This window comes from Aedes albopictus, chromosome 3 (assembly GCF_035046485.1).
Source record: "Aedes albopictus strain Foshan chromosome 3, AalbF5, whole genome shotgun sequence".
Lineage (NCBI taxonomy): Eukaryota > Metazoa > Arthropoda > Insecta > Diptera > Culicidae > Aedes > Aedes albopictus.
The window spans coordinates 326,558,867-326,586,251 of NC_085138.1; the positions used below are offsets into that span (position 1 = coordinate 326,558,867).

General features: G+C 40.1%; 1 protein-coding gene across 7 annotated transcripts in view; it reads left to right on the forward strand.

Annotated features, from left to right (window-relative positions):
- LOC109426891 (heterogeneous nuclear ribonucleoprotein A3) overlaps positions 1-24,709 on the forward strand; it is a 37,764-nt gene extending 13,055 nt beyond the window's left edge. For 4 of the 7 annotated variants that reach the window (XM_029865304.2, XM_019702449.4, XM_062842845.1 and 1 more), the window contains 3 exons: positions 12,514-12,727; positions 13,333-13,502; positions 13,673-14,141. In XM_029865304.2, the coding sequence (XP_029721164.2) occupies positions 12,514-12,727; positions 13,333-13,502; positions 13,673-13,900 (612 nt within the window). In that variant the 3' untranslated portion in view covers positions 13,901-14,141. Of the gene's footprint in view, positions 1-12,513; positions 12,728-13,332; positions 13,503-13,672; positions 14,143-24,612 lie in introns of those variants that run through there. The other 3 variants (XM_029865307.2, XM_029865306.2, XM_029865305.2) reach the window with 3 other exon arrangements.
- The last annotated feature ends 2,676 nt before the right edge of the window (positions 24,710-27,385 follow it).

Consider the following 27,385-nt stretch of genomic DNA (forward strand, 5'->3'; position numbering starts at 1 on the left):
GCGCTTGATTGGTTAAGTCTACACGAAATTATAGCGCTTCTATTAGAATACTTATGATATGATTTCCGTTTATTAAATGACCATACCTAAAGATTACGTGAATCAAATTAAAATAAATTTTGAGACTTCATGACTAATATATTGGCCTTCATTTACCGTTGGGCTCGACTAAGTTGTGTCCAAAGGGGAAAAAAATGCAATTTATTGAAAGCTTTTCGAAAAGATCTAATCATTTGAATGTTTTTAATTTTGCAAATTTACTACAACTTTTTAGAACATTTTGAAATTGTATAGAGAATAATCAATCAGCAGAGTTTTGGATAAGCCACTCAAGAGTGACCATACTCATATTACCGTAATGAAAAAAAAAAAAAAAAAAATGGCAGAACTTGGCAGCAACATTTTTGTCTTCGTATATACGACTCTAGAGTGTCTAGACCCATTGAGCGCTGATAAACCTGCATCCAGCAGCGTGCTGTTTGCAAGTGGAAAACTCCTAGCCAACAATAGGACGTGAAGCTCAACAACGAAGCGAATGTTATTTTTAGACACAACCCGGTTCAACGGTGGGCGTAAAGTGGGTGGCCGCGTCTAATATGAGACTCGACTGTACGTTTTCACTCTCTTTCATTTTGCCAAACCAACTTCCCGTATGAATTGCACACGAGTCTCATCGCTGATCAGCCTAGGGGTTGTGTGCTAGTAGTGGACCCTGCGCTTATAGTGGACCCCCTTTAGAAAAACTCAAATATAAATGCCCAAATCAACTGTTTCCCAGCAACTTCCACCGGGGGAACATCAATTACATTGCTACACAGCAGTTCCTGGCAAACAAATGACCCAGTAGCTACAACAATCGGTTATTTTAACTATTTAATGAATGTAAACACTCAAAAGGGTCCACTATACGCACACTCAGGGAGGGTCCACTATAGGCACCGTCGGCGGCGTGACAGCTTACATGGAAATCAAATGGGGGGTCCACTATAGGCGCCAAGATATTTGTAAATAATCCTATAATGGACCCCGGTGGTGTCCATTATAGGCAACATCGATGCGTATTTTCAAATGCGAATTTCACTGGAATAATATATTATTGTTGTACGTTTGACGGTCTTAACATAAAGAGGGGACGTGGAACTTGTTAAAAAAAATCTACTTTGGAACAGTCCACTGCCTTAACATAGCTAAAAAGCCGCAGAAGTAAATTTCGATGGCTTAGGGGGTCCACTACTAGTACCCAAACCCTATTCCCTTTCGTCGTTGAGCAGTTACCTTCCAGCTAAGCCTTTCTTTTCATTCCTTTCGATATGCCGATGAGTTTATTGCGAAGCATCGTTGGCAAGCAACTTTTATTGGTATATAGTGTCGGTGTATGTGAATCTCGTATCTGTGTGCGTGTCGAGCATTCGCGCCGTTGTCTCTACATACAACCAACGGTTTGGTTCGGCTGTTTGAGCGCGTGAGTAGCGGCACTGCAGATGTGTACATAATCGATTGCGAGTCAGGATCTTTCCGGGATTTCTTGTGTGATATCTCCCGGATTTCTCCCGCGATTCTCTTCAATATTTATTCTTTGTTTTTTCTCGGTATTTTTTTCTGAGGTAGAAGAGCATTCTTCGATAGAGTACAGAGGCATGTAGGGTATGTGTGCCATCAGTAATCTCATGCTCCCATTTTCATCCTATTCGAAAACAAGCGATTACGGCACCGATTGATTCCGTTCTTTTTGTTTTCATGGGTGCTCACTTCTAACAAAAAAACAGCGCTTCAATCCTTTGTTTTTCGTGGGATGAAAATGGGAGCCACATGCTTAATAAGGGAACCAATACCCTATTGGGTGAGGAAAAATGTATTTTAAGGGACCAGGAGAATCTCAACAATTTGTGAAAAAAAATTCTACTTTATTCATGGATTTGCCCCTTACGTAAGAAATTCTGGACCGATCGGGAACCGAATTTAGGCATTCCCTTAGCATGGTCTAACTCAGTGGTCACCAAACTGCGGCCCGCGGGCCGCATGTGGCCCTCGACCAGATTTTATGCGGCCCGCGAACTGATTTTGAAATGTATAATAAAGTGGCCCACGTAAAGATTCCATAATGAAAATCAGAAATTTCATCATATGTTAAAACTTTAATGAGAATGAATTTAGCCAATATCATGGAGATTTTTTCTAAAGAAGTAAGATTTTTGAAAGTTTTCCAAGCTCTAACAGGCTACTTTTTCGAATATCGTTTCGAAAATATTCGAAACTGTTGTTGAGAACAATGTGTTTTGCTTAAATAATGAGTTTAGGCTAAATTTCACAGGCTCTCTACCATGGATTTTGTGCCTATAATTTCTTTTAAAAAAAGTGTTGCCCAAACTTTCGGAATTTCGCTTAAAACTTCAGGGATTCGGCAAGATACTCTCTCTTCTCCTAGTAATACTTTTGGGAATTCCTCTTAAAATATCTATTCTAAATCGTCTACAAATACTTGTTCACATTGCTCAGAAAATCATGTCTGCAGGTTTTTCTTCATTGGCTTCTAAAGAAATCATTCTGAAAAATCTCAAAATCCACGAGAAATCCCAAAAACCTCACAGTACCAAGATTTTTGTTTAAATACTTCTCAGGAAATCCTTAAGCTGCAGTAAGAAACTCGGAAATTTATCAAAACTGGATCCAGAGGTTTTACAATAAATTTGTCCGTGTTCGTGTCTAGGACTTCCACAATTCTGCACTTATAATCTGCGCTATAAGTACGCTGTAAGTTTATCCACAATATTCTTAAAAAGGTCCATATTGTTCTAGCCAGCGTCATTATTGCCTATTTTTTGTGACTTAATGTAGCTTGTCTGAAATATTTTTTTCAACATTCTTCTTCTTCTTCTGTATGGCTCTACGTTCCAACTGGAGCTTGGCCTGCCAATCTTCAACTTCGTGTTCTTTGAGCACTTCCACAGTTATTAATTGAAGGGCTTTCTTTGCCTGCCATTGCATGAACTTGTAAATTGTGAAGCAAGGGCAATGATACACTATGCCCAGGGAGTCGAGAAAATTTTCCCGACCGGAACGGGAATCGAACCCGCCGTCTCCGGATTGGCGATCCATAGTCTTAACCAGTAGGCTAATTGGAGACCCCATGGCTCCAACATTATTAATACCAAAAACTGCAAAAACTAGGGTATTGTACCATTTGGGCAGGTGTACCTATTTTGGGCACTTGCCGCTATAACTAAGTCAATTTCAAACCGATTGATTTGAATGTTTGTTCAGAGTTAGATACTGTACGTGCCTAACTCTATACAAAATTTCAAATCAGTCGGTTTGAAATTGACTTAGTTATAGCGGCAAGTGCCCAAAATAGGTACACCTGCCCAAATGGTACAAGACCCTATTTTGTGTTTTTAATACCATACAATTTTCAATTTTTTTCCATGTAAAATAAAATCTCCTGATAACTCCAGGTTGTTTAGTTTTTTGCTCTTGTTCAATGTTAAAAATTGTTATTTGTAAAATTTAACTAATGCTTATTCTTTAAACTTTTCGAAAAATCAAACAAATATATAGTGTGTTAAATCCTTGGTTAAATCTTGAAAATTATTGAAAATAAACTCTTTAATGACTTGCGGCCCGCGGTCTCTTTTCAAAATTCAATTTTGGCCCGCAAAGACAGTTAGGCTGAGGATCACTGGTCTAACTGAATAAAAAGTTTTTTTTTTATTTTTCAACCTTAATTACCTACCTTACCGATCAGGCTAAGGCCGGGGTGGCCTCTGCTGTACATAGTAGCCGTCTCCATTCCACTCGGTCCATGGCTGTTTGTCTCCAGTTCCGCACAGTGCGTAGGGTCCACTGCGCACCACGTCTTCTTGTACCGGTCAGATGACTCTCGAGAACCATTTTAGTCGGGTTTCTATCCGACATCCTGATTACGTGACCCACCCTCCCGATTTTCGCGGTATGGACGATGCACAGTGGCCGGAAGCCGGACAAAACCTCAAAAATCGACTTCAATATTTTATTTTTCTAATATTTTTCTTCCATTATAGATACTTTAACTAAGAAAACCCCAAATTTTCAAGAGATTTGGTCGAAAATTAAGTCTTGTAGATTTTTTCAAAGTTGAAGTTTTATGCGCTACAATATTAGTATTTATTGTCTTTATTTTATGAGCTTCCTTCATGAGGTCATTGTAAAAGTTAGGAAGACTTGAATAATGTGACAATATGTTTTGTGTTTTTGGGTACAAATAACCATTACATTTCAGGGATTGTTTGGAATTCAATCAAAAAATTATTATGTTTTTACAATATGCAAACATATTGACTTTTATGAACTTTTGAAGAAAAACTTCGTATTAAAAAGATCCAGTACTTGTTTAGGAAACATCAGAAAACGACGCCGTACCCCGGATCTGACGTGCAATTTTGACTAGTTTTTGGCTATATAGGTCACTGTTTGCGCATTTTTGCGCTAAGCGCGAAAAAAAAATTTTTTTTCTATCAGGTCACAATGGAGCCGCATGGTTGTGGAAGAAGTGATATTGTTTGAAGTTTAAATTTTATCTTCACATAGTTCAAATTGACTTCAGAATACTAACAATTTCGTGTAATTTTCATTCTTGTACGAGACTTTCACCAAGTCAGATGGTCATAAGAGGGGGGGGGGGGGTGGTATCTGAAAATGTAATAAATAATGTAATGGCCACGGCTTTGGCCTTTTTTTATTTTTTTTAAATATTATTTTATTTTTTGACAGAAAACCACAAGAAGGTGGGTGCTCCAGTTTAAAACAGTAAGCTGGAGAGGAAGGGAGTGATGACTAAGTATGAATAAGCCTTTATTTCCTTAGACACTACTCACATGTTGCTTCACCAGATACAACTAACACTTTTAACCATCAAAATAAAAGAAAGGCAAAAACAACCGTGAAAACATGTAAAAATAACTACAAACCATTGCTCATTGATTCCCTTAAACTGGTTGTTTCTTCGATTTATCTTAATCGTTAGAATTGCTCAACAACCTTGGAAGCAATCTCTTCACGAACCTTCATCGAAGTTTCAATATATAGTGACACAAATTCGTTGACATCTACGTGTTTCTTTTCTACACGCACATCGCTACAGTTCAAAGCAACAATCATCTATAAAATATAAAAGGAATTCACTAAACGGCGATAAACGCCACGTTAAATATTTTTCTGCGTAAACGTCGCGATCGCCAAGGCAATCTTTGAATATTTTAAAACCAATTTTATGAACCCAACATTTTATGCTCTTTAGTAAAACCCCTTTTATTGGTTTTTTAAACTTGAAGTTTTATTGTATGCTGTGAAGAATTAGCATTAAGGTGAATATATGACGAAGCCACAACTCGAATTTTCAAGAGCACAAATCTGAAGAACCGAATGTCGGTTTGCGCTGACAAGTTGATCGATTGGTCACCACCAGCGGGTAACCAATCGATCAACTTTTCAGTTCAAACCGACATTCGGTTCTTCAGATTTGTGCTCTCGAAAATTCGAGGTTTGGCTTCGTTATATATTCACCTTAAGTTAAAATTCACAAATGCAAAGAAATTAAAAAAAATAAATTATTGTATGTTATTCATGCAGTTTCGTTCAACACATTTCTACTGAACGACACAGATTTTGAAAATATTTGCTGGAACTCTACTGTTCATATATATGATTACCGATCTCTGAGGATCGTTTATCAAAAACTCCCTTCAATATTGCGAATATGAATTGCCAATTGTTTATAGATAGGGTTGTTTCGGTTGCTTCCACAAGTGATAGCAGGGATCGATGTACCTTAAAACCCAAACTCGGAAGAGCATATATGAAGTTGTTGAAACGAGATTGATAAAAAGCAGTTCAAATTTTACGCAGTTCACTATATTAGACTATCTGACTCCATAACGATTGAATTAATACACCTCCGTGCACCCACCGTAAAATGTCACGTGTTCTATGGGCATTCCCTGAGAAAAGACCCCGTCTTGTCAGCCAACATTGGTGTGTATCTGAATTGATCCATTGAAAGAAAACGTAGGTAAACGATTTTTTTTTCTAATGATTTATGTATTTTTGAAGATTTTGGACCACCCTAACAGCAACAAATACACAATTTTAGTTTATTTCAATACCAATACATGATTTAAGAACCCTCAAATAAAAAGGGTAATCAAAACCTACGTTCAGAAAGCACATCGTGATAGCTTATTATCGATTATTTTTACATGCTTGCCATTATCAGCAGATTTCAAAATTTTGAACCACCCTAATATAGTAAAATCAAAATATATGATGAGTTTCATATCAGAAATAGATTTAGGGAACTAAAATCATCATAACCTGTGAATTTTAGCAATTTCGGTTAACATTTGAGGTTTTGTCCGACTTTTGTATGGAGGCCCGCCACTGTGCGATGGTTGGTTCTCTCAGCAGCTGATGCAGCTCGTGGTTCATTCGCCTTCTCCAAGTCCCGTCTTCCATCTGCACTCCGCCGTAGATGATACGCAACACCTTCCGTTCGAAAACTCCAAGGGCGCGTTGGTCCTCTGCACGTAGGGTCCATGTTTCGTGCCCATAGAGGACGACCGGTCTAATCAACGTTTTGTAGATGGTTAACTTCGTGTTACGGCGAACTTTATTCGAACGTAGAGTTCTGCGGAGTCCAAAGTAGGCACGATTTCCTGCCACAATGCGCCTCTGAATTTCTCTGCTGGTGTCGTTGTCGTCGGTCACCAGTGCGCCCAAGTACACGAATTCTTCAACCGCCTCGATTTCATCACCGTCGATATGAATTCGGGGTGGCGGGCGCGGTGATTCCTCCCTGGAGCCCTTTGCCATCATGTACTTTGTCTTCGACACATTAATGACTAATCCGATTCGCCTGGCTTCACTTTTTAGTCGGATGTACGTTTCCGCCATCGTCTCAAATTTACGAGCAATAATATCAATATCATCGGCGAAACCAAGCAGCTGAACGGACTTTGTGAAAATCGTCCCACTCGTGTTTATCCCCGCTCTCCTTATTACAACCTCTAACGCAATGTTAAGCAGCAAGCACGAAAGACCATCACCTTGTCGTAACCCTCTGCGAGATTCCAAGGGACTCGAGAGTGTCCCTGGTACTCGAACTACGCACATCACTCGATCCATCGTCGCCTTGATTAATCGTATCAGTTTATCCGGGAATCCGTATTCGTGCATAATCTGCCATAGCTGGTCTCGATCGATTGTATCATACGCTGATTTGAAATCGATGAACAAGTGATGTGTGGGCACGTCGTATTCGCGTCATTTCTACAACACCTGGCGGATGGCGAACATCTGCTCCGTTGTAACACGTTCACCCATGAATCCAGCCTGATATTGTCCCACGAATTCTCTTGTAATCGGTGATAAACTGTGGCATAAAATTTGAGGGAGTACCTTGTAGGTAGCGCTCAGTAGTGTGATCGCGCGATAATTCCCGCAATCCAACTTGTTGCCCTTTTCCTTTTCCTCCTCCCAAATCTTGGTAATGACCCAGTGTAGTGCTCTCACCAGTGCTTCTCCACCGTATTTTAGAAGCTCGCTAGGTAGTTGATGTGCTCCAGCGGCTTCATTGTTTTTCAACCGGCCAACATCGTCCTCAGTCTCTTGGAGGTCAGGAGCCGGAAGTCTTTCGTCCTGTGTACTTACTCCTAGATCTGTTTCCATGCCAACTTCGGTACTTGCAACGTCGCTCGTGAGAATATTCCCGTGATTATCTCGGCACATGTCGGCTTGTGGCACAAAGCCTCTGCGCGAGCGATGCAGCTTCTCGTAGAACTTTTGTGTGTCCTAAGCGCGGTACAGCTCTTCCATAGCTTCGCGATCTTGTTCTTCCTGTTAGCGCTTCTTCATCCGGAAGACTGAGTTCTGCCTGTTCCGCGCCTGTTTGTAACGTGCCTCATTCGCTCTCGTACGGTGTTGCAGCATTCTCGCTCATGCTGCATTCTTCTCGTTTTTCAACTGTTCACATTCGCCGTCTGGTAACGACTGGTACGTTTTTGTGATTCGGAGTCGCGAAGCCTTGTGCTGTTGCCGAGGTACTACCTATGGCGGATCGGATGTCCCTCCAGCCATCTTCAAGCGTAGCTGCGCCAAGCTGCTCTTCCGTTGGTAGCGCCACATTCTAACTGCTCCGCGTAATCTTGAGCAACTTCTACGTTATGTAACTGCTCGATGGTGAGCCGCGGTGTTCGACTTCGACGCTTGGTAATAACTGTCGAAAGTTTTGAGCACATGCATACAACGACTATATTCTTCAACCATTTAACCTAATTTAGGTACAGCCCTTTTGTCCACTAGGGCACTGCGTGAGCGATTCCAATTGGCAGCTGCACTTACACTTTATACAGCGCCTAAATGTATTCTATTCTAATTCTACTATATCGAACTGGTTGCCTTTACGCTGCTGTCACTTTCTATCCTGCCAATTGTAGAATGATGAGCACGAGGATGTTAATGTGTGGCTCTCTTGTTCCTTTTCCAATCCGATCGAGGGTTCATTACGAGTTGCCATTCGCCGATGTCCAAGTACATACCTGGGTCTGTTTGAGCCATGGGCTCAAAAGATGGTCAGTGACAGCTGCTCTCGGTGAAAAGAGCAACTGAAGAAAGTGCCGGGGCTGGGATCGAACCCATGACCATCTACTTATGAAGCAAACGTGTAACCGCTTGCGCCTCGGGCCCCAGGCTATAAAAAAGGCTGAATTAGATCGAAAGAGAGTGCAGTGCATGCACCCATAAAGGAAAAGATTATTTTTGGAAATAGATAGGCATTCTTGAAGTGAGTGGTAATAAACTGGTAGTTATTTTTGTATTCTTTCTGAGTAATTATCATCTCTTACATCCATTCAGAAGAATTGTCTTAAATCTATTCGGATTTTAATGTTACGATTGTATGATCATTGTACTCAAATACAACTAGAGAAAATTATCAGATGTTGGAGACCTACACTGAAGTTTTTTTTATGAACAACACTTCCAATTTTTTTTTTGTGAAATCATTTATTTTATTAGAACTTGGCGATCAATAAGAAATTTATTTGAAAATTTAAATTGTGGGACGCCATGGGCATTAACGGGTTTCATCAGCTAGATTTTTCGTTTTAGTCTCCCACCTTGGCATAGTTTCATAGTGTCGTCCACAGCTGCTGCTCCACATAGATCTTAGTAACTGGACCATTAGCAGAACAAGCAATTAATAAGCTGCCTTCGAGTCGCCCCGCACAGAGAGAAACGCTCGCGAGACAATTTCTCACACTCCACAAAGCTTAAAAAAAAATCAACCACATCTGAGCCCATTGACTGTGGGAAACAATTGAACCCGGAAACCCACAAGGATTCCACTGTTGAATCGCCAACTAACTATCAATACGGTGAAAAATACAAGAGTCAAATAAAGATGCCTTCCCGATCAGAAAGGCATAACAAAATTATAACCGATTAAGTTATTTATTTCAAAGATTTTTCATAACAGTATGAGTTATAAAATTCGCCGGTTAGGTGTTAAAATAACAAAAATTATAACTAAAATTGCTCTAGTCATAACATAATTATAACAGGTCTTGATACAATTATAACAAGTTTATAACAAAATGAGATATAAAAAATCAATCAAATTATATCACATGTTGTTATAAAGCAGTTATAAATATATTGGGTAAAAATTAATCCATTTTTGGGGTATCAATTTTTAGAGTGAAATTTTATTTTTTGTAAAAAGTTACTGGCATCAAAAAACTTCTCCACATAGTATACATAAAACCCAGGGATTCGAACCTACGACGGCTAGAACCTAGAACAGGAGCTCGTCGTTTTTACCAGTGAGGCCATCACAGCACTTGAAGTGAGGGGCAATATATGCTGAAATGGTTCTTCATATTGGTAGCACCTCTATAAATAGACTCGCTGATTCAACATACCGGAGAGGGAAAGTATGACGTCACCATACCCAGTTATGACGTCACCATGCACGTTACTACAGCCCATTTAGTCCCTCAGCTTCAATGTCGTGTGCGCTCGTTGTGCACTAGAGCCAGCGTTCACTACTTCGGAACTGGAGCCCACATCGCTGTACCTACGAGAATTGACGTCACACGAAACTGGTTTTAATACAGTTGATAGCAATTATATCTTCGTGTTATTAACTAAGTTGAACAGATAGCTAATGACTTTCAAATAGTGAAAAGTGTGTAACTAATCACTAATTGCGCCAGCGTTTATTTAAATGTTTAAAGCGTTTTTTGGCATGTTTTATTTCATTATTATTAATTAATGATATTCCTTCTGCAAAGTTGTTCAGAAGAATTATGGCGCTTAAGTGGTGAATGTTTCGGTAGTAATATCCACTGCAAATTCTTGCAGGAATATTCCCTTCTATTTCGATCGGCAGATATGCATACACATATTATCTATGCGGAAAAAACTGTAGTAAATTGTAGTGATATTTACAACAGAGACTGAGTGACCACATACTAAGAAATTTCTAAGAAATTGGAATTCGATTGAAAAGTTTAACTTTAAAACTAGAACTTATTTAATTACTGAGATCCTTCAGAATTTCTGATGGATTTTCCCTGATGGAAAATCCTTTAAGGAATTTTTGATGCATAGGCTGAAGTAATTTGCTAAGAATGTCTTAAAGAATCTTTCTTTTGGATTCTCTGAAGAAATTCTTAAGGGACGAAATGTATGTTGGATTTTAAACTTAAGTTAAACCTTGCGGGACATCCCTATAACGAATGATCTGTATACTATACTCAATTAGTAGTTTAAGGACAGACTTGTTAAAATCCCAAAATGAACGCCACAATAGCCGACTTCGGCACCTACTCACGATTTCGAGCGCACAAATCTCTTCGTAAACAAAACCAGCGCACCTGAGCTTCTTATTTTAAACTTATTACAAGTGAGCAAGAACAAAATAATAAAATGCACTGTTGTTTAATGCATGTTTCTTGAGAATTGTGCGTCTGAAGTTCTGATGCACTGTTGAAGCGGGAATTCAAGACGTTTGTCCTTTAGTTGAGAGCTCCGACAGGTCAAAGGTGACGTAATCTGGTCGGTAAAATATAATTGGTGAATTGGAATGTGTTTTCGTGTTCTATCATCAGAAATCATAGGAGTGGTTTACTTGGGATCTCAACATGTATATGAACTAATCTTCCAACAAATCCTTGGGGCAAAGTTCCTTGAAGAATTCAAAGAGGAGGTCATGGAAAAAGTCATGGAGGAATTGTAGAAGAATTCCTCAGAGGATTACTCGGAAGAGTTTCTTATGGAAACTCTCGGAGAGATCTCTGGAAGAACTTCTAGTGAGCTCCATAGAGACCTACAAGAGAAATACTTTTAATATCCCTAGAAATATTCCCTGAAAGTACTCCGTGGCCATCCATAATAAACATTCAACCTGTAAGACATGTACAAAATCCTGTAAACAAATGTTAACACCGCAGTTCAATTACATATGACCAATTGAGAGCCTAGGACTTCTCGGCAACTTCGCTGATGAGTGATGATCCGAACTTCCTAGGACAGCAGAATAATGAGATTTATCATATCAAACAGCTCATAGTAGTGAAATTTTGCATACAATTTTACACCATTCGTGAATTTCAAGAATCATGAACAACTTTGCTGAACATACGAACTGTGCAGGTGATCTGGATCATGATAAGAAACATTTAAAATTACCCAATATCATCACGGAATGGTGGAGTTGCTTACCTCATTTTCCACCTTCCAAAGTCATAAGCTTTCTGTACAAATTTGATGAAGACATGAGCTTTTTTGGTAGTTCATATAATAAAGGATATCAACAATTGTGTATTTTCTAATCACAATGGCGCCATACAGCGGTTAATTTACGCACTAAACACTACCAAAAAATATTGATTAGTTACGCATTCGATTTTAAAAATTATTACTGAGTTTGTTATAATGTTGATGTAATGATGATCAAATCACATATTCATTTATTGTAACTGACTTTGTTAGAACCTTGAAATAATACAAACTAGTTTTCGTACCGATTCCAACAAATATATCTAAATATAACAAACCTTGATATAGATATCAACCGTTGATATAATTATGTTATGTTTTTGTTATGCCTTTCTGATCGGGTTTGCTCGTTGCGATGATCGGTTGGTCCATGGACGTAAAAAGAGGATGAAGTGTACCAACATAATTTGTGTGTTTATCCTAAGAACAAAAATGCACAATCACTTTCTAAAAGTATACGACTTTGCTTGGTAACCAATAATAGACATTTCCTTTTGGCATTTCGCTTCGTTTGCTTTTAATATAAAGTTGAATACACAGAGCTTTCAATACGTACTCTATCCATTCAAAGTACTGTCCTTTCGCACCATGGCCAGCCACTCATTAACTTAAGTGCAGCAATGAAACAGAAGTCATGTCTCCAATTAATTACAACTTATACTTTTGTCTCTTCTTCCGGCACGAACGGGACTTTCCTCGCAGGTTCAACTGGTGGCACTAGCGCTGATGGTGACCGTGAACGTGGTGAACTGCCAACAACAGAGCGGAAACCAGGTACGATTATTTCAGCCGGCTGCCAAGGCTTCCGGAGTGGCAGTGGACGACCGTGGTCCTGAACCGACGAACGAGGGATCTCGAGCCGATGCAGCGAGGACGCTGAGAAGCAGCTACAATGCCGGTTCGTCCAACGAGCGATGTAAGTGTGAAGTTAATCCCCTTTGGGACCTGAGTGGTCATAAATGATCTGAAAAGAGAAATGGCTTTATAAGAGCACCCACTTGATTAAAATGAACTCAGCTTTTTCGGCAAACTTATTGAAAATCTACCCCTCTGTTAGGGAAAAATATAAGTAATTGGATTTGGGTTTTTATATCCTAGATCATTATGAAGACATTATAAATCATCCAAACTGACTTGGAGTTCAGAGCTTTACTTATACACTTGTTGTATAATAAATAAACTTATAAGCTTATGCACATAAAGATTAGTAGATATTACTCTATACTGTTGAACCATTTGAGGTCATCCAAACTGTCCAGGAGTTTTGTCCTTGATATCTACAGCCGTTATGTTTGCTATAAACTGATCAAACATTACTTATACTGATTTACATTTAATAGTTTTTGTTTAATTTTTCGTTCCGTTTTTGCTTTCCAATTTATTAGATTTTAACGAGATTTTTAGCCCTAGGCTAGTTCATCTCGGGTTATTAGATTTTATTTTCGTAGACTTCACTCAATTTTTATAGTCCAGATCCATTCCTTCTTAAATGTGGCGATATTTTCTATGTTTATTCGACAGTATTTGACTTTGGACTGCTCGGACGTCCCTATTACGGTAATCGAGGCTACTATCCCAGTGGAGGCTACTACCCACAAGGTGGCTATTACCCGCAGACTGGCGGTGGATACTACCCACAAGGAGGATACTATCCGCAGGGTGGCTATTATCCCCAAGGTGGTTACTATCCGGTGAGTTAAAAGATACCCAGAAAATAATTTTCGAGCACTACTGCAGGTCAGATATTGCTTCTTTTCGCCGCGCTAAGTCCCTTTGATGGAAGCGAAGAAAATGAAATTTCCGCAGAAAAGACACACTTCATAAAAGCAATAACTCTTCGTTCATTTTTGATTGATTGCAGCAGAACAACTACCCGGGATACGGAACGAACACGCTCGGTGGAGGTCCCTACGGTGGGTACGGCGGGTACGGCGGATTCGGAGGTAACGGAGGGCTGCAGTCCTATCTGGGCTACAACGGTGGCAATTATTTCGGTAGCCGGAATCTAGGCTTTGGCTACTATTCCGGCACCAACCCAGCCGGGATATCGAGTTCGAGCCTAGTGTCCGGTTACCGAGGTTATAACTGAACTGGGTGGCCGGCTTATTAGTGTTTTGTGATGTCCCGCTACTGCTGCTGCTGCTGCGGCTATAGGGTTGTGCGTGTGTGCGCTTTTGTGCTCGTGCCAATAGACCTTTACAACTGTGTAACGTTACCGAGGTGAACGGATGTATGCCTAAATTGTGATAATTCTTTACGTTTAACGAATCAAAGTACCAAAGTGCAGAATAAGCTAATCAGATAAATTTATTGTTTTGGATTTACTGCGAACTAATTTGAAAGAAATATTTTGTATTGGCTATTCTATATTGATAATCTACTTGATTTGATTGATTGATTTATCTTTATTTGAGAGACTTTCAGCCCTTGGCTGGTTCGTCTCTATCTACTTGACCCTTCGATAAGATTTTTCAACACAATTTTCCTAGGTACTCAATTTCGCCTTTATTTGTTCATCTTTTCATAGCGGTGCCGATGCCGCTCAAACGTCAAATTATCTGTGAGAGTAAGTGAGCCAGCATAAATTCGCGCAGAAGTCTATACAACAATTTGTGTAGACCGTAGAATTTGGCCATACCTAACATTCCACACCTTCAAAGAGTCAACAAAGTTTATGGAGCTGTGAGTTCACAGTAAGATGGTCTATCCATTCACAGTGGGGAAACAGACCCAGAAACTAATCATTCATCAATTCAAAAAATATGAAATCCGTAAAAACTGTTTTACAATCTAGAGTAACAGTGCCTAAAGGTACAATGGGTACTCTCAGTAATTGACATACTAAGCAGTTAAATTTGTATTTCAACTAGTTAAAGGTGGTGTGTCCTAAATAGTTGAAATAAGTGCTTGTAGTCACCAAATAAGAATGAAATCTGTCTCATGAATTGCACCGACCGATTTTGCACCACAGAGAAACAAGAACTTTAACTATCTTTGATTAGCAACAATCATTTGTTTTTCTTTTGAGTGAGTGATAAATGAACAAATTGATGTGCGAATTTTTCGAAAAAGTTACTCGTCCTGCCAGTTAGCCTTGAACTCACGACTCTTATTCACTAGTTAGGTGCTTTATCACTACGTGAAGACTCGAGCAATTTAGAAACAGATACAGAGATTAACCTGAACTGGAGTTCAACTAAAATTCTAAGGTTTTATCTTTTTTATCAGATTATACTTCTTCTGGTCGTGAGTTCTACACAGAAAAAAATATTCATGTAAAATTCAGCGAGGAATCATGCACATAAAGGGAATGCTAGTGTTAGTGCATATTTACATGAGATATCTTGTAAAATTACGTTACAATCGTGAAAATTTCCGCTAATAGTCACGTAACCGGTTGGAGTCCATGATGGTTTACGCGATGGTTGGCGGAAATTTACACGATGGTAATGTAATTTTACATTATATCTCATGTTAAAGTGCAATAACTCTAGCATTCCCTTTATGTGCATGATTTCTCGCTGAATTTTAATTACATATTTTTTTCTGTGTAGTCTCGCAGAGTTCACTTCAACGTTTACTCTTCCTATGGTGGCGCTGTTGTGTTTTAGTTGCTATCTGCAAAATTGATGCATTCAGTCGAGGATTACCACTATTGCAATCAAACTCTTCGAATTTCCTGGGGTTTCTGGAGAGCCTAAAAGAAATCCCCTGAATCCTCCTGAGACCTCTTAGAAACGCCCTTGACCCACCTCATGTGCCTCTGAACACCATCCACTTTCACAACACCCAAAAATAGTTGCATAATGTTCATAATGCAACTCATTTGGGTTGCATTATGAACATTATGCAACTCAAATGGGTTGCATTATGAAAAAAACATTGCTTAAAATTTTGTATGCGACTCGTTGAAAAACTCGATTTTTTCAGCACTCGTAGTATTTATAAAAATAATGTACAACTCGTGCTGAAAAATCATCTTTTTGCAACTCATTGCATAAATAATCATTAACTCCATCCATTCGCTGCATAAGTCGTTAGCACACTGACTTGCTGGTCGAGTGAATCAAACAGGCTTCTCGCGCAACGCTATAGGCTTGGACAATCTCGTCTGATTTGAAAAGCGAATTACCTAATGCGAATTTAAACAAAGTGTTATAATCCATCCAGAAGATATTCTGATATTTCCAGGATGCTTTTCAACACTGGCTGTGCAAGCACTAGAATAGAATAAAGAATAGAAATATTTAAAGGAATTACTGGAGAAATCGCTGGAGGCAGTCCTGAATTAAGCTCTGAAGAAAATCTTGATTGATTCTCTAGAGAAAATCCCAGATGAATTCTTGGAGAATTCATAAGAGGAATTCTTCTATGCATCCCTAGAGTCATAAGAAAACAAACGTCCCTTTGCAGCTCATTACTATTACCACTGCACGCTTAGAGAGCTAAGGAAGCGTCCATAATTGACGTATCTTTTTAAGCGATTTTTAACACACCCCTCCCACTCGTAGCATTTCGTCACAAATTCGGATACCCCATCCTATAAATGACGTATAAACCACCACCCCCCTCCTCTTCAACAAAATGTTCATGTCAAAAAGCAAATAACTCGAAGCTTAGCTCTGATTTCAATTTCAACTGATAAACGATCATTCGAATGTTATGAAAAACCAACAATAGCAAGAAAACAGGCAAGAAAAGGTATCGAGCCCAAAATATCAGCCTTTGCCCAAAAGGGCTGATATTTTGGGCATTTTTCTGCTATAACTCGGACAATTTAAAAGCAATTGACTTGAATTTTATACACGGCTAAATATTATGCGTGTTTCATTGTGTAGAAACAATCAAGTCAATTGGTTCAAAATTAACTGAAATATAGCGGAAAAGTACCCAAAGTAGAAGCCCTGCCGAGATGGTTCAACTTCCCTAGCTATGCCGTTTCTTTCCACACTTCGCTTGCAGATATTAGTTTGCTCAGTAATAAAACTGTTAAGAATATCAGATTGAATTGAATGACCATGACATTTGGAGGACCCTGCAGAAGTTTTTTTTTTCTGAAATTATTCCAGTAGTTCATTCTGGGATTCCTCAAGGAGTTCCTTTTAAGATTCCCAATTATGAGAATTCCTCCCTTTTTGAATTCTTCTAGAACTTCCTTCTGAGATTTTTCCAAGAATTCCCTTTAGGACTCCATTTGAGAATTCCTCCTTATATTCCTTCTGGAGTTTCTTCAGAGATCCCTCAAACAATTTCTTCTGAAGTTACTTCTCAGATTTCTCCAGGAGTTTTTTCTAAGGTTTTTCTATGAGTTAACCCATAGTTTCTTTCTGAAGTTCTTTCAAGGGTTTGTTCTCCTTTTTCCCCCTGGAGTTTCTTCGGACATCTCTCCAGGGATTTCAACCGGAATTTGTTTTAAGATACCATCAGAACTACTTTCTGGATTTCCTAAAGAAGTTTCTTTCTGGATTTCCTTCAGGATTTCCTTTTGGAATTCACTCAGATATTCTTTCTGAGATTTTTGCAAGAATTTCTTCTGGCACTCTTTCAAAACTCCTCCTTTTGGGATTCCTCCAGGAGTTCTTTTTCAGATTCCTTCAGGAATTCCTTCCTGGATTCATCTAGGAGTTTTTTGGGGTTCATCCAGGATTTTTTCTAGGACTCCTCCAGGGACTTCTACCAGAATCCTCCATTCACTCCTACCAGGGTTCTTCCAGGATTTGCCGCAAGCAATCCCTCCCTCCCATAGTTCCATCTGGGATTCATACAGGATTTTTTTTTCTTAGATTTCACCCAGATGTGTTAGCTGGATATATTCCGGGACTCCACAAAATTTATTTTCTGGGTACCTTTAGATATTCTTCCGGGATTCCTTTAAAAATTTCTTCCGAGTTTTCTTCAAAAATTGAAGCAGGAGTTTCTTCTAAGACTCTACAAGCTCCTTCTGAGATTTTTTCAGGATTATATTCTTGCTTTCTCTTAAAGTTCCATCTTGAATTGCTCCAGGAACTCCTCACTGCATTTCTTTTGGGATTTCTATATGATTTCCTTTCAAGATTCTTGCAGCGTATTCAAATTATTCTTCATTTTCATTGACTGACTTTTAACAAAACTTTCTCGTTTTTTCAACAATTCGCAATTTTTCATACAAGTTGTCAGTTCTCGACTAGCGTTCTTCCGTGAGCTTGCGGTGAAAGTTTCAGAATATTGTCAAAGTTGACAACCGAGAGTACCAGAGGCGATGAATTTAATACAAATAGTGTCGCCACCGTGTCAACACCGAAATTTTTGATTTACCTACCATACAAAATTCCGATTGATCACGTATGATTTGTAAACAATCTCGCGCAGTAGTCGTCTACTATTTTAACGTTTTTCGTCGTGTAATACTTGTTAAAAAATTGTAACCGTTGTCGCGTCCGTTGTGTTGTGAATTAGTTAATCATTCTTGTGCTCTGGATAAATTGAATTCGATCCATTGGAAGCTGTTAATTGGGAATAAATTCACCCGATATACCAGTAGTCATGGCGATGGAGAAGAAACAATGCAAAGAATGCGCGCTGGAGATCAACGATATTGAGCCCGTGCGGTGTGGCTTCTGCGAGGCTTTTTTTCACATTAGCCAGCAGTGCTGCGGCTTCAATCACCGAGCAAATCGAGACATTCTCTCGCAGGGCAAAGCGATGTTTATTTGCAACGATTGCTGGGTCGAATTGAACGGTCGGAGTATAAAATGCTACCTGAACGATAAACTAAATACCCAGTCATCGGCTCAAGTGGATGATACGTCGGATAATTTATCTTCACAAGTTCAACTGCTCGCCGATGCCGTTGGTAAATTGACCAAGAAGGTTGATGTGTTGTCGTCTGGTCAACTCGGTGGAAATCAAGTGAATCAATCGATTACGCCTTCATTTCGCAAGTGGCCAAAAATTGGAGTAAAACGTCCGCGTGTGGAAGCCGAGCAATATGACTCCACCGCTCTAAGTATCGATCGTGGTACCAGGGCCATTGATCTCAGCGATTTATCAATCGGCTCCATCATTCCTACCCCGACACCACCAAAATTCTGGCTGTATTTATCGGGTTTTCATCCACTCATTTCGCCCGATGATGTGCAGAAGATTGTGGCGCGTTGCTTAAATCTTTCATCGCCGTGCGACGTGATTCGTCTGGTACCAAAAGGGAAGGATGTTTCAAACATGTCGTTTGTCTCTTTCAAAATTGGTCTCGATCCGTCGCTGAAGGAACAAGCTTTGTTGGCGTCAACTTGGTTGGAAGGGCTCTCATTTAGGGAGTTCATGGAGCAACCAAAAAACTACCGCCGCTCGCTGACCAATCAAATGGACATCAACCAGACTCCTATGTAAATCGCCGCAACTCGGACGGATATTCTACCAGCTCACCTCACCCGCTACTGGGACGCACCGAAATTAGTCCATTGGAAGCCCTGAAGCCCCCCATCGCAGTCGAGCCATTCCAGCCAGCGTTCAGCAGTCGTCCCGGTCCTGCGTGTGGGAGTGGTGAAAGGGTCTTCCAAATCGAAATCGAAGGCAAGTACATCTCCTGTAATCATTCAGCAGTCCCTGATCCGTGCATCGCTTCTAGACAATTGACGACCGTGCCAGTAACGATTGCTTCACAAAATGATGATGACGATGTTAATAGTGTGCATACTATCGAGATGATGCCACATATGATCAGAAATCCATCTTGGCCTCCTTCATCCAATCGATTGCATCCACCGGGATGCACGCCTGCCAGCCTCATGGAAGCCCCTGAGCCCCTCGGAACGGTCGAGCCATTCCAGCCAGCGACCAACAGTCATCCCGGTCCCGTGTTCGAGTGTGGTGAAGGGGTCTTCCAATCCGTAAACGCAGGCAAGTACAACAGTTTTGAGAACAATTATCTGCCGTTAACGTCCATGCCTTGCAGTTGCCCTGCTGAATCGCTATCACGTTCGGACCTAGGTGGCATTGCAGTTTCCTCCAGCAATCAACTAACGAATTCGTTTGTTCGATCAATGCCTCCGTCATTACCGGGATGCACGCCTGCCAGCCCAATGGAAGCCCTTAGTCCCCTCGGCACAGTCGAGCCATTCCTGCCAGCGACCAGCAGTCATCCCGGTCCTGTGTCCGAGTGTGGTGTCAGGGTCTTCCAACCCGCAAATGCAGGCAAGTACCATAGCATAAAGAACAATACTCTCCCGTCAACGTTGTCTGCTTCCAGCCATGATTCATCTGGCGATAGTACATACAATGCTATTTGGATGTATTACCAAAACGTCCGTGGCCTAAGGACGAGGATAGATAAACTGCTTCTAGCGACAAGCGATTGCCGCTTCGATGTGATAATCCTGACGGAGACCGGATTGAACAACAGCATTACCTCGCAGCAGCTGTTCGGTTCTGGTTTTAATGTGTACCGCTGTGATCGGAGCCCCGCCAATAGCGATAAATCTCGATTTGGAGGCGTTTTGATTGCTATTGCCCAGCGATATGCCAGCAGGGTTGTGCATACGGTATGTGGTCGAGGGTTGGAGCAAATCTGTGTGTCGTCGACAATCAAAGGTAGGAAAGTATTGATTTGTGGTATCTACATTCCACCGGATAAAAGCCAAAACGTGAGTATTATCAACGATCATCTCTCCTCGATGAATGAGCTTTGCGAGAAATGCTCACCCGGTGATGCTGTATTGGTATGCGGCGATTATAATCAGCCCCACATGAGATGGTGTTTAGCTGAAAACTCTATTCAATGCAGTGTTTCTCTACTACCGGTAGCTAGCAGCACTCTGTTGGATGGAATGGATTATTTGTGCCTCGTCCAAAGAAATGTTGTCCGCAATCAGCTTGATCGCACTCTCGACCTGGTTTTTTGTTCACCAGATTGTGAAGCTGTGGTGAACTGCTCCTTGGATCCGTTATTGCCCGTTGATTCTCACCATCCACCACTCGAGTTTTCCATACCCGCATGCTTGGTACGTGATGATGGGACTGAACGACCTCCTGAAAACAGACCCTTGAACTTTCGTAAGCTAGATTTCATAGCCCTTTTGGAATATTTGCAAACTGTGGATTGGACCGCTGTTACTAACTGCTACGATGTCGACGATATGGCTGAAAGTTTTTGCACCGTCTTAAATAACTGGCTTGTTTCAAATGTCCCTCGAACCCGACCGCCAGTCTCGCCTGCCTGGAGCACTCCTTATTTGCGGAAATTGAGACGTGCACGCAATGCATGTCAACGGAAACTTCGCCACCAACGAACACCTATCAGTATTCGAAACTTTCAACGAGCTAGCAATGCATACCGTTTCAAAATCGCCTCTCTGTACAAGTCGTACGTTTTGCGTATTCAAATGGGCCTGAGGAGAAATCCTCGTGGTTTTTGGCGTTTTGTTAACTCCAAACGGAAAAGTCATGCAATCCCAGCGAATGTCTATCTGAATGAAGTACATGCTGTTTCTGCGAAGGAGTCGTGTCAGTTATTTGCCAAGCATTTTTCATCTATATTCGCTACAGACCCCGCTTCAACGTTGGATATTGTAAACGCAACCCGTGATGTACCCGTTGACGTCGTGGATATTGGAGTGTTCAATATTAATCCGGAGATGGTCAAACTGGCAGCGAAAAAACTTAAACGATCGTTTGTCCCAGGTCCCGACAATTTACCAGCAGTTGTAATTTGTCGCTGTATCTGCTCTCTCGCACAGCCTTTGTGTGATATTTTCAACCGTTCGCTACAGCAGGCCAAATTCCCGCGTATATGGAAGCAATCGTTCATGATACCCGTTTTCAAACGTGGCGATCGTCATGATGTTACGAACTACCGTGGCATCACTAGTCTATCAGCTGCTTCAAAACTGTTTGAAACTATAATGCGTGGAATACTTCTCGAAGCTACAAAAAGCTACATCTCTAATGATCAACACGGGTTCATGCCAAATCGGTCAGTCACTACCAATATGCTTATTTTTACGTCGAAATGTATTACGACTATGGAAGATAATGCACAAGTGGACGTAATCTACACAGATTTGAAGGCAGCGTTTGACAAAATTGACCATAGGATATTGTTGCACAAATTGTCCCGTCTCGGAGTCGCTACGCATTTAATTTCTTGGTTGGAGTCTTACCTTTCGGGGCGAGAGCTTCGGGTGGCAATTGATGGCTGTGTTTCATCATCGTTTTCCAATAAATCTGGAGTCCCTCAAGGAAGCAACCTCGGGCCACTACTGTTCATTCTGTTCTTCAACGATGCAGCTTTGGTTCTAGACGAAGGATTCAAGCTTGCCTATGCTGACGATATGAAATTGTATATTGTGGTTCGTACCGAAGATGATTGCAGGCGCCTGCAGAAATCTTTGACATTATTTGCAGACTGGTGCAATAGAAACAAATTGATTTTGAGCGTGGAGAAATGTCAAGTGATCACCTTTCATCGCTTGAAAACCCCAGTTATGTTTGACTACCATATCAGTGGAAATGTTTTGAACAGAGTTACCAGTGTAACAGATTTGGGAATTCAGCTGGATGCGAAAATGACTTTCGATCTGCATCGATCTGAAATTGTTTCTAAAGCGACCCGACAATTGGGCTTCATTTCCAAAGTAGCCAAGGATTTCTCGGACCCGCACTGCTGGAAATCGTTGTACTGTGCTCTTGTGCGCCCAATTTTGGAGAATGCTTCGATCGTATGGCATCCTTATCAAGTTACGTGGTGCATCAGGATTGAGCGGATACAGAAACGATTCATTCGCTTGGCACTCAGGAACTTGCCATGGAGAGACCCCGACAATCTGCCACCATATCCTGATAGATGCCGCCTACTGGGACTGGATACGCTGGATCGACGACGAAAAGTACAGCAATCCTTGATGATTGCAAAGCTGTTGAATGGCGAAACTGATGCTCCTGACCTGCTATCTTTGCTGAATATTCGTGCGCCTCTCAGATCTCTTTGCGATACAACGTTGTTGCAACCGAATTTCCATCACACCGTGTATGGTTACTATGAACCTATGTCTGCGTGTATCCGTACGTTTACGGCAGTTGAGGAGCTTTTTGAGTTCAATGAGTCGTCAGGGCGTTTTGCTAATAGAATTAGGTCTGTGTTAAACTAGATTAGTATATTTTATTCATTAAGACAACATTGTCAGATGGATTATTTTAAATACAAATACAAATACAAATACAAAAAAAAGAAATGAAAATGTACAGAGGATACTCAAAATTACAGGGACGGGTAAAATTTTCACTTTTCAAAAAATGTTCGACTAGCTGTAACTTTTCGAAAAGGACATCAAATATTCTCAATTTTTTACTGTGAGTTTATCAACTAGTTATGTATCAGTGATCCAATTTTGGAAAAGAGCAGGTTTTTCTATATGAAGTAAGAAAGATTTTAGAAAAAGGTATACTTATCCGATAGCCAACTTTGAGCTGCTATATCTCTGAATTCAACCAACCAAATGCAATACAATTTTGATAATTTATGACTAGTATAATGAACTATTAAAAACTTTTGACTAAACTTAAAAATCTTTACATGAAAGAAAATTAAAACGATTAGATTATTTTTCTAATATAACACCAATTTATCCGATACTTCAACATCGTTTCAAAATTATGGATAGTAATTACAGTTCATTTTAATTCCCTCTAGTTGATTTGAATATATTTATGTTTTGAAGGAAAGTAACCAAATTTCCGGCATTAAATTGAAAAAGTAATGGGATGCATACGAAAAATAGATAAATTTACAAAAAAAAACAAAGAATAAATGATATCGTTTTAACATTTTTTCTTATATATAATTTTAAATTAAGTCAAATGTTTTTCAAAGTTCGTTATATTAGTCATAAATGATCAAAATTTCATTGCATTCGGTTCATTAATTCTGGAGATACACTACCCGTCATAAGTACGGACTCACAAAAAGTATTGCAACAATATTGCATCACCCTGACTCACCTCGATATCTCCAAAATCTGAGGGCTTACAAAGATGCTGTCTTCAGAAAAGTTATTCAGAAGACCGAAAGCAACAACTTTTCTGAAGGCGGCATTTTTGTAGGTGTTCTGGTTTTAGAGATATCGAGGTGAGTCAGGGTGATGCAATATTGTTGCAATACTTTTTGTGAGTCCGTACTTATGACGGGTAGTGTATAACAGCTCAAAGTTGGTAATCGAATAATTATACCTTTCTCTAGAATCTTTCTAACTTCATGTAGAAAAGCCCGATCTTTTCCAAGATTGGACCACTGAAACACAACACCACTGAAAATTTGAGAATATTTGACGCCCTTTTCGAAAAGTTACAGCTAGTTGAACTTTTTTTTTTAAGTGAAAATTTTACCTGTCCCAGTTATTTTGAGTATCCCCTGTATCCCCTGCATTAATGATACACATTGAATTCAGCTGTTAACCCTCGATGTTTATACAAGGACTCCGAGTACATGGGGTCATTTTTTTGACAAGAAAAGAACTCAAGAGTGAACACCTGCTTGACAATAATGAAAATTCAATCGAGTGAAACCGGATGTTTGACCATTGATTTATATTTGCTCAAATGTTTGACCCTGTGTTAGCATCGAAAAGTTTTGATTGAACGGAGTACTTAACTGTCCCTAGTGGGAAAACTTTATTTTCTTTCATAAAGATCTTTGTTCAATCATCTTCATTAATACATTTGCTTATGCTTTGTGTTCGTTCATTCGGCCTGGTATGTACTTTCCATGTTTTCTGCTATGTCCAAAGAAAAGAGCAAAACATTTTACTAAACTTCATAATCATATTACAGGAGTTCCATACTGAAGAGCCAATCAAATTTGTTGACATACGTACAAAGGAAAACATCGACATCAGCCCATCAAATCAATAAAACAAATTCCCCCACACTTGGTGAATTCAATCAGAAAGAAAATTCCCCCCATAACACAGACAGAATATCGATTCGGTTTGGCCGATGGTGTAATGGGTCACAGTGTCTCAAACCAGAAGAAATGTCAACAACTCATCTTTCAAAGTTTTAAAGAGGAAGTAAGAATTAACATTTACATACAATCTACGAATTGAAGCAAGAAACTCGATGTATCATTTATCCGCCTGTGGCGAAGTTGGTTACACGTTTGCTTTATATACGGATTGTTATGTTCATTTTTTGTTTTCCCCGAACGTGGCTGACACTGGTTCCTTTCGGACCAATGGCTCTAACGGACCCGGATTCAAGCCGCAGACTATCTTTAACCTGGGAATCTGCTTTATTTTCGTGATTTTGTTAGGGATGGGAAGCAATCCCAGGTCATCGACAGGAAAACCACGTGCAATGGCCATCTCGCCAGGGTCGTTCCTTTAGAATTAAACTTGTGAAAGCCATATTTGTCTACAAAACAGATTGATTTGAAGGCGCTAGCTGCATCTTTCCTCGTAAGTATGGTTATTGGACCACTGTGCAATGGTTCAATCTGTGTACCGACATACGATTTGAATAACCGACGTTAACCCTTATGGCATGCGTAATTATCATCATCATTGACAAACCGACCTGACACCCTGGTTTTACGTTTTGATTTCAAAGCGATCATCTGTAAAGTCCATACAATTTCACGATCCACACGAACAGAAAACCTGTTGAGAAAAAAATATAATGCCACTCTTTCTTCATGTCGCACTAGTTTTTAGATCGTGATGTTTTGTAAGTTTCGACTGGAAATTTGTTGATTATTTAAACTGGCTTTTTCAGTCTGGGGAAATTCAAAACGACTAAAAAAAAAGACGATACAAACTAGTACAAAGCCAGTTTAAATAATCAACTAGTTTTTAGATTATTTTTTTTTTTTTCAAGATTACGTAGATGTGTTTATTTTGAAAGTCAAGAAAAGTTGAGATTAAATAATCACTGAAACCACTCAGCACTAAAAAGTGTAAGACCTTTTCACACCGACGACCTGGGATCGAATCCCACTCCCGACAAACTCGCAAAATGTGAGTTCTTCCTTCGGAAGGGAAGTAAAGCGTGGGTCCCGAGATGAACTAGCCTAGGGCTAAAAATCTCGTTAATACAGATAAAAAAAAGTGCTTAATTTTCGGACCACACCAAAACAGTGTAAATAAAGTTACACATTGACAAAATCAGCTTGTCCCCAAAATTGTAAATTTTGCAAAAAATCAGTAGAAATATTGATGTAGTACATCTCCAAGAGTGCTAGCGCTGATTTTGCGAATGTATGTAACTGTTACAAATATCTAGTGTGGTATATAATTTACGCACTTATGAGTACTTCTTTCACATTTTAACGCAACGGTTTTAGTGTGCAAAGTGTACTGACGTAACAATTCAATGTCCACCCACACTTAACCTCGTATACACATTTTCCCGACACGTTTGTCTGTGGTATCTCGGTCAGCCGATGGTCACGCCACCGTCCAATTCCCACATTAATAATCGATGAGCTAATACGATGCCACTCAAAAAAAGGGGTTCGATATCGAATGTTGTTCTTTTCTTTCATGTTTCACAATTATCGACCGTTCCGGTTGGAAAATGGAGCCACCTAGTGGAATGAGTTATGCAGAGATAGTTGAATGGTATGCTTTGATGGTGCGTGCCACGTTAGACTGGTTTAAATTTGAACAACTGTTTTCCATTTTTTGGACCGCATACGTTCTCTGCGCGGTTCGAATGCTTATCGAAGTGCTGCTTCACCTTTTTGAGTCACATCACGTCCCCTTGTCAAGAAGCTCACGTCCTGTGTGTTTCAGCTTGTAGCATGACGCCTTTCCGGGATGCGCTGTGATTCTGGAAGAATTACCTAGATTCTTGTGAACGGCACACCAGTTCCATTCCGCTTCTTCCTGGTGGCGTTTTTGTCCCGAAATAGGCGCGTTTGCAGCTTCCGCTTTTGTTTGTGACGTTCTACGTTTTGCCGAGTTCCATGCTGCAGCATTACCAGCAGGCCTCTCTCCATCCTCGACCGCGTCACACATTTGCCATATCGTTCTGCACCTGGCCCGCCCGCCTTGCACGCTGCCCTCCAGGTCTTCTTGTACCATTCGGATCTCTTGAGAACACTAGTTTTGCAAGGTTGTTCTCCGGCATTCTCACAGGCTTCCCAGCTCATCGTATTCTACGAGCTTTTGCCATCTTATTGGTGCTAGATTTGCCGTAGAGTGCAACGAGCTTGTGGTTAACTCTTCGTCGCTAACAACCGTTCTCCTGCACACCACCAAAGGTAGTCCTAATCACTCCACTCTTGAATCCTTGCATGTCCTCCTTGGCCATTGTTCAGATCTCGTTGTGAATCACAGGTCCTGGCAGCATGTTGTGCATGGTGAATCACTGGTAATGCGCCTTCGTATTTCAATGATAACGTTATCTGTCGTTCAAGGTTGCGAAATAACTGCACCTGATTTTATATGATACTTTATATGAAAAAAAAAATGAATATTATTTCTTAAAAACGCTATATCTCAGGAACGACGCAAATTACCTAGGGGAGTTAAGCTTTTTCAATCGAAAAACGTCTGATAAACACGATGGAATCAAATTTTTTTAAATCAAAATATATGTATTT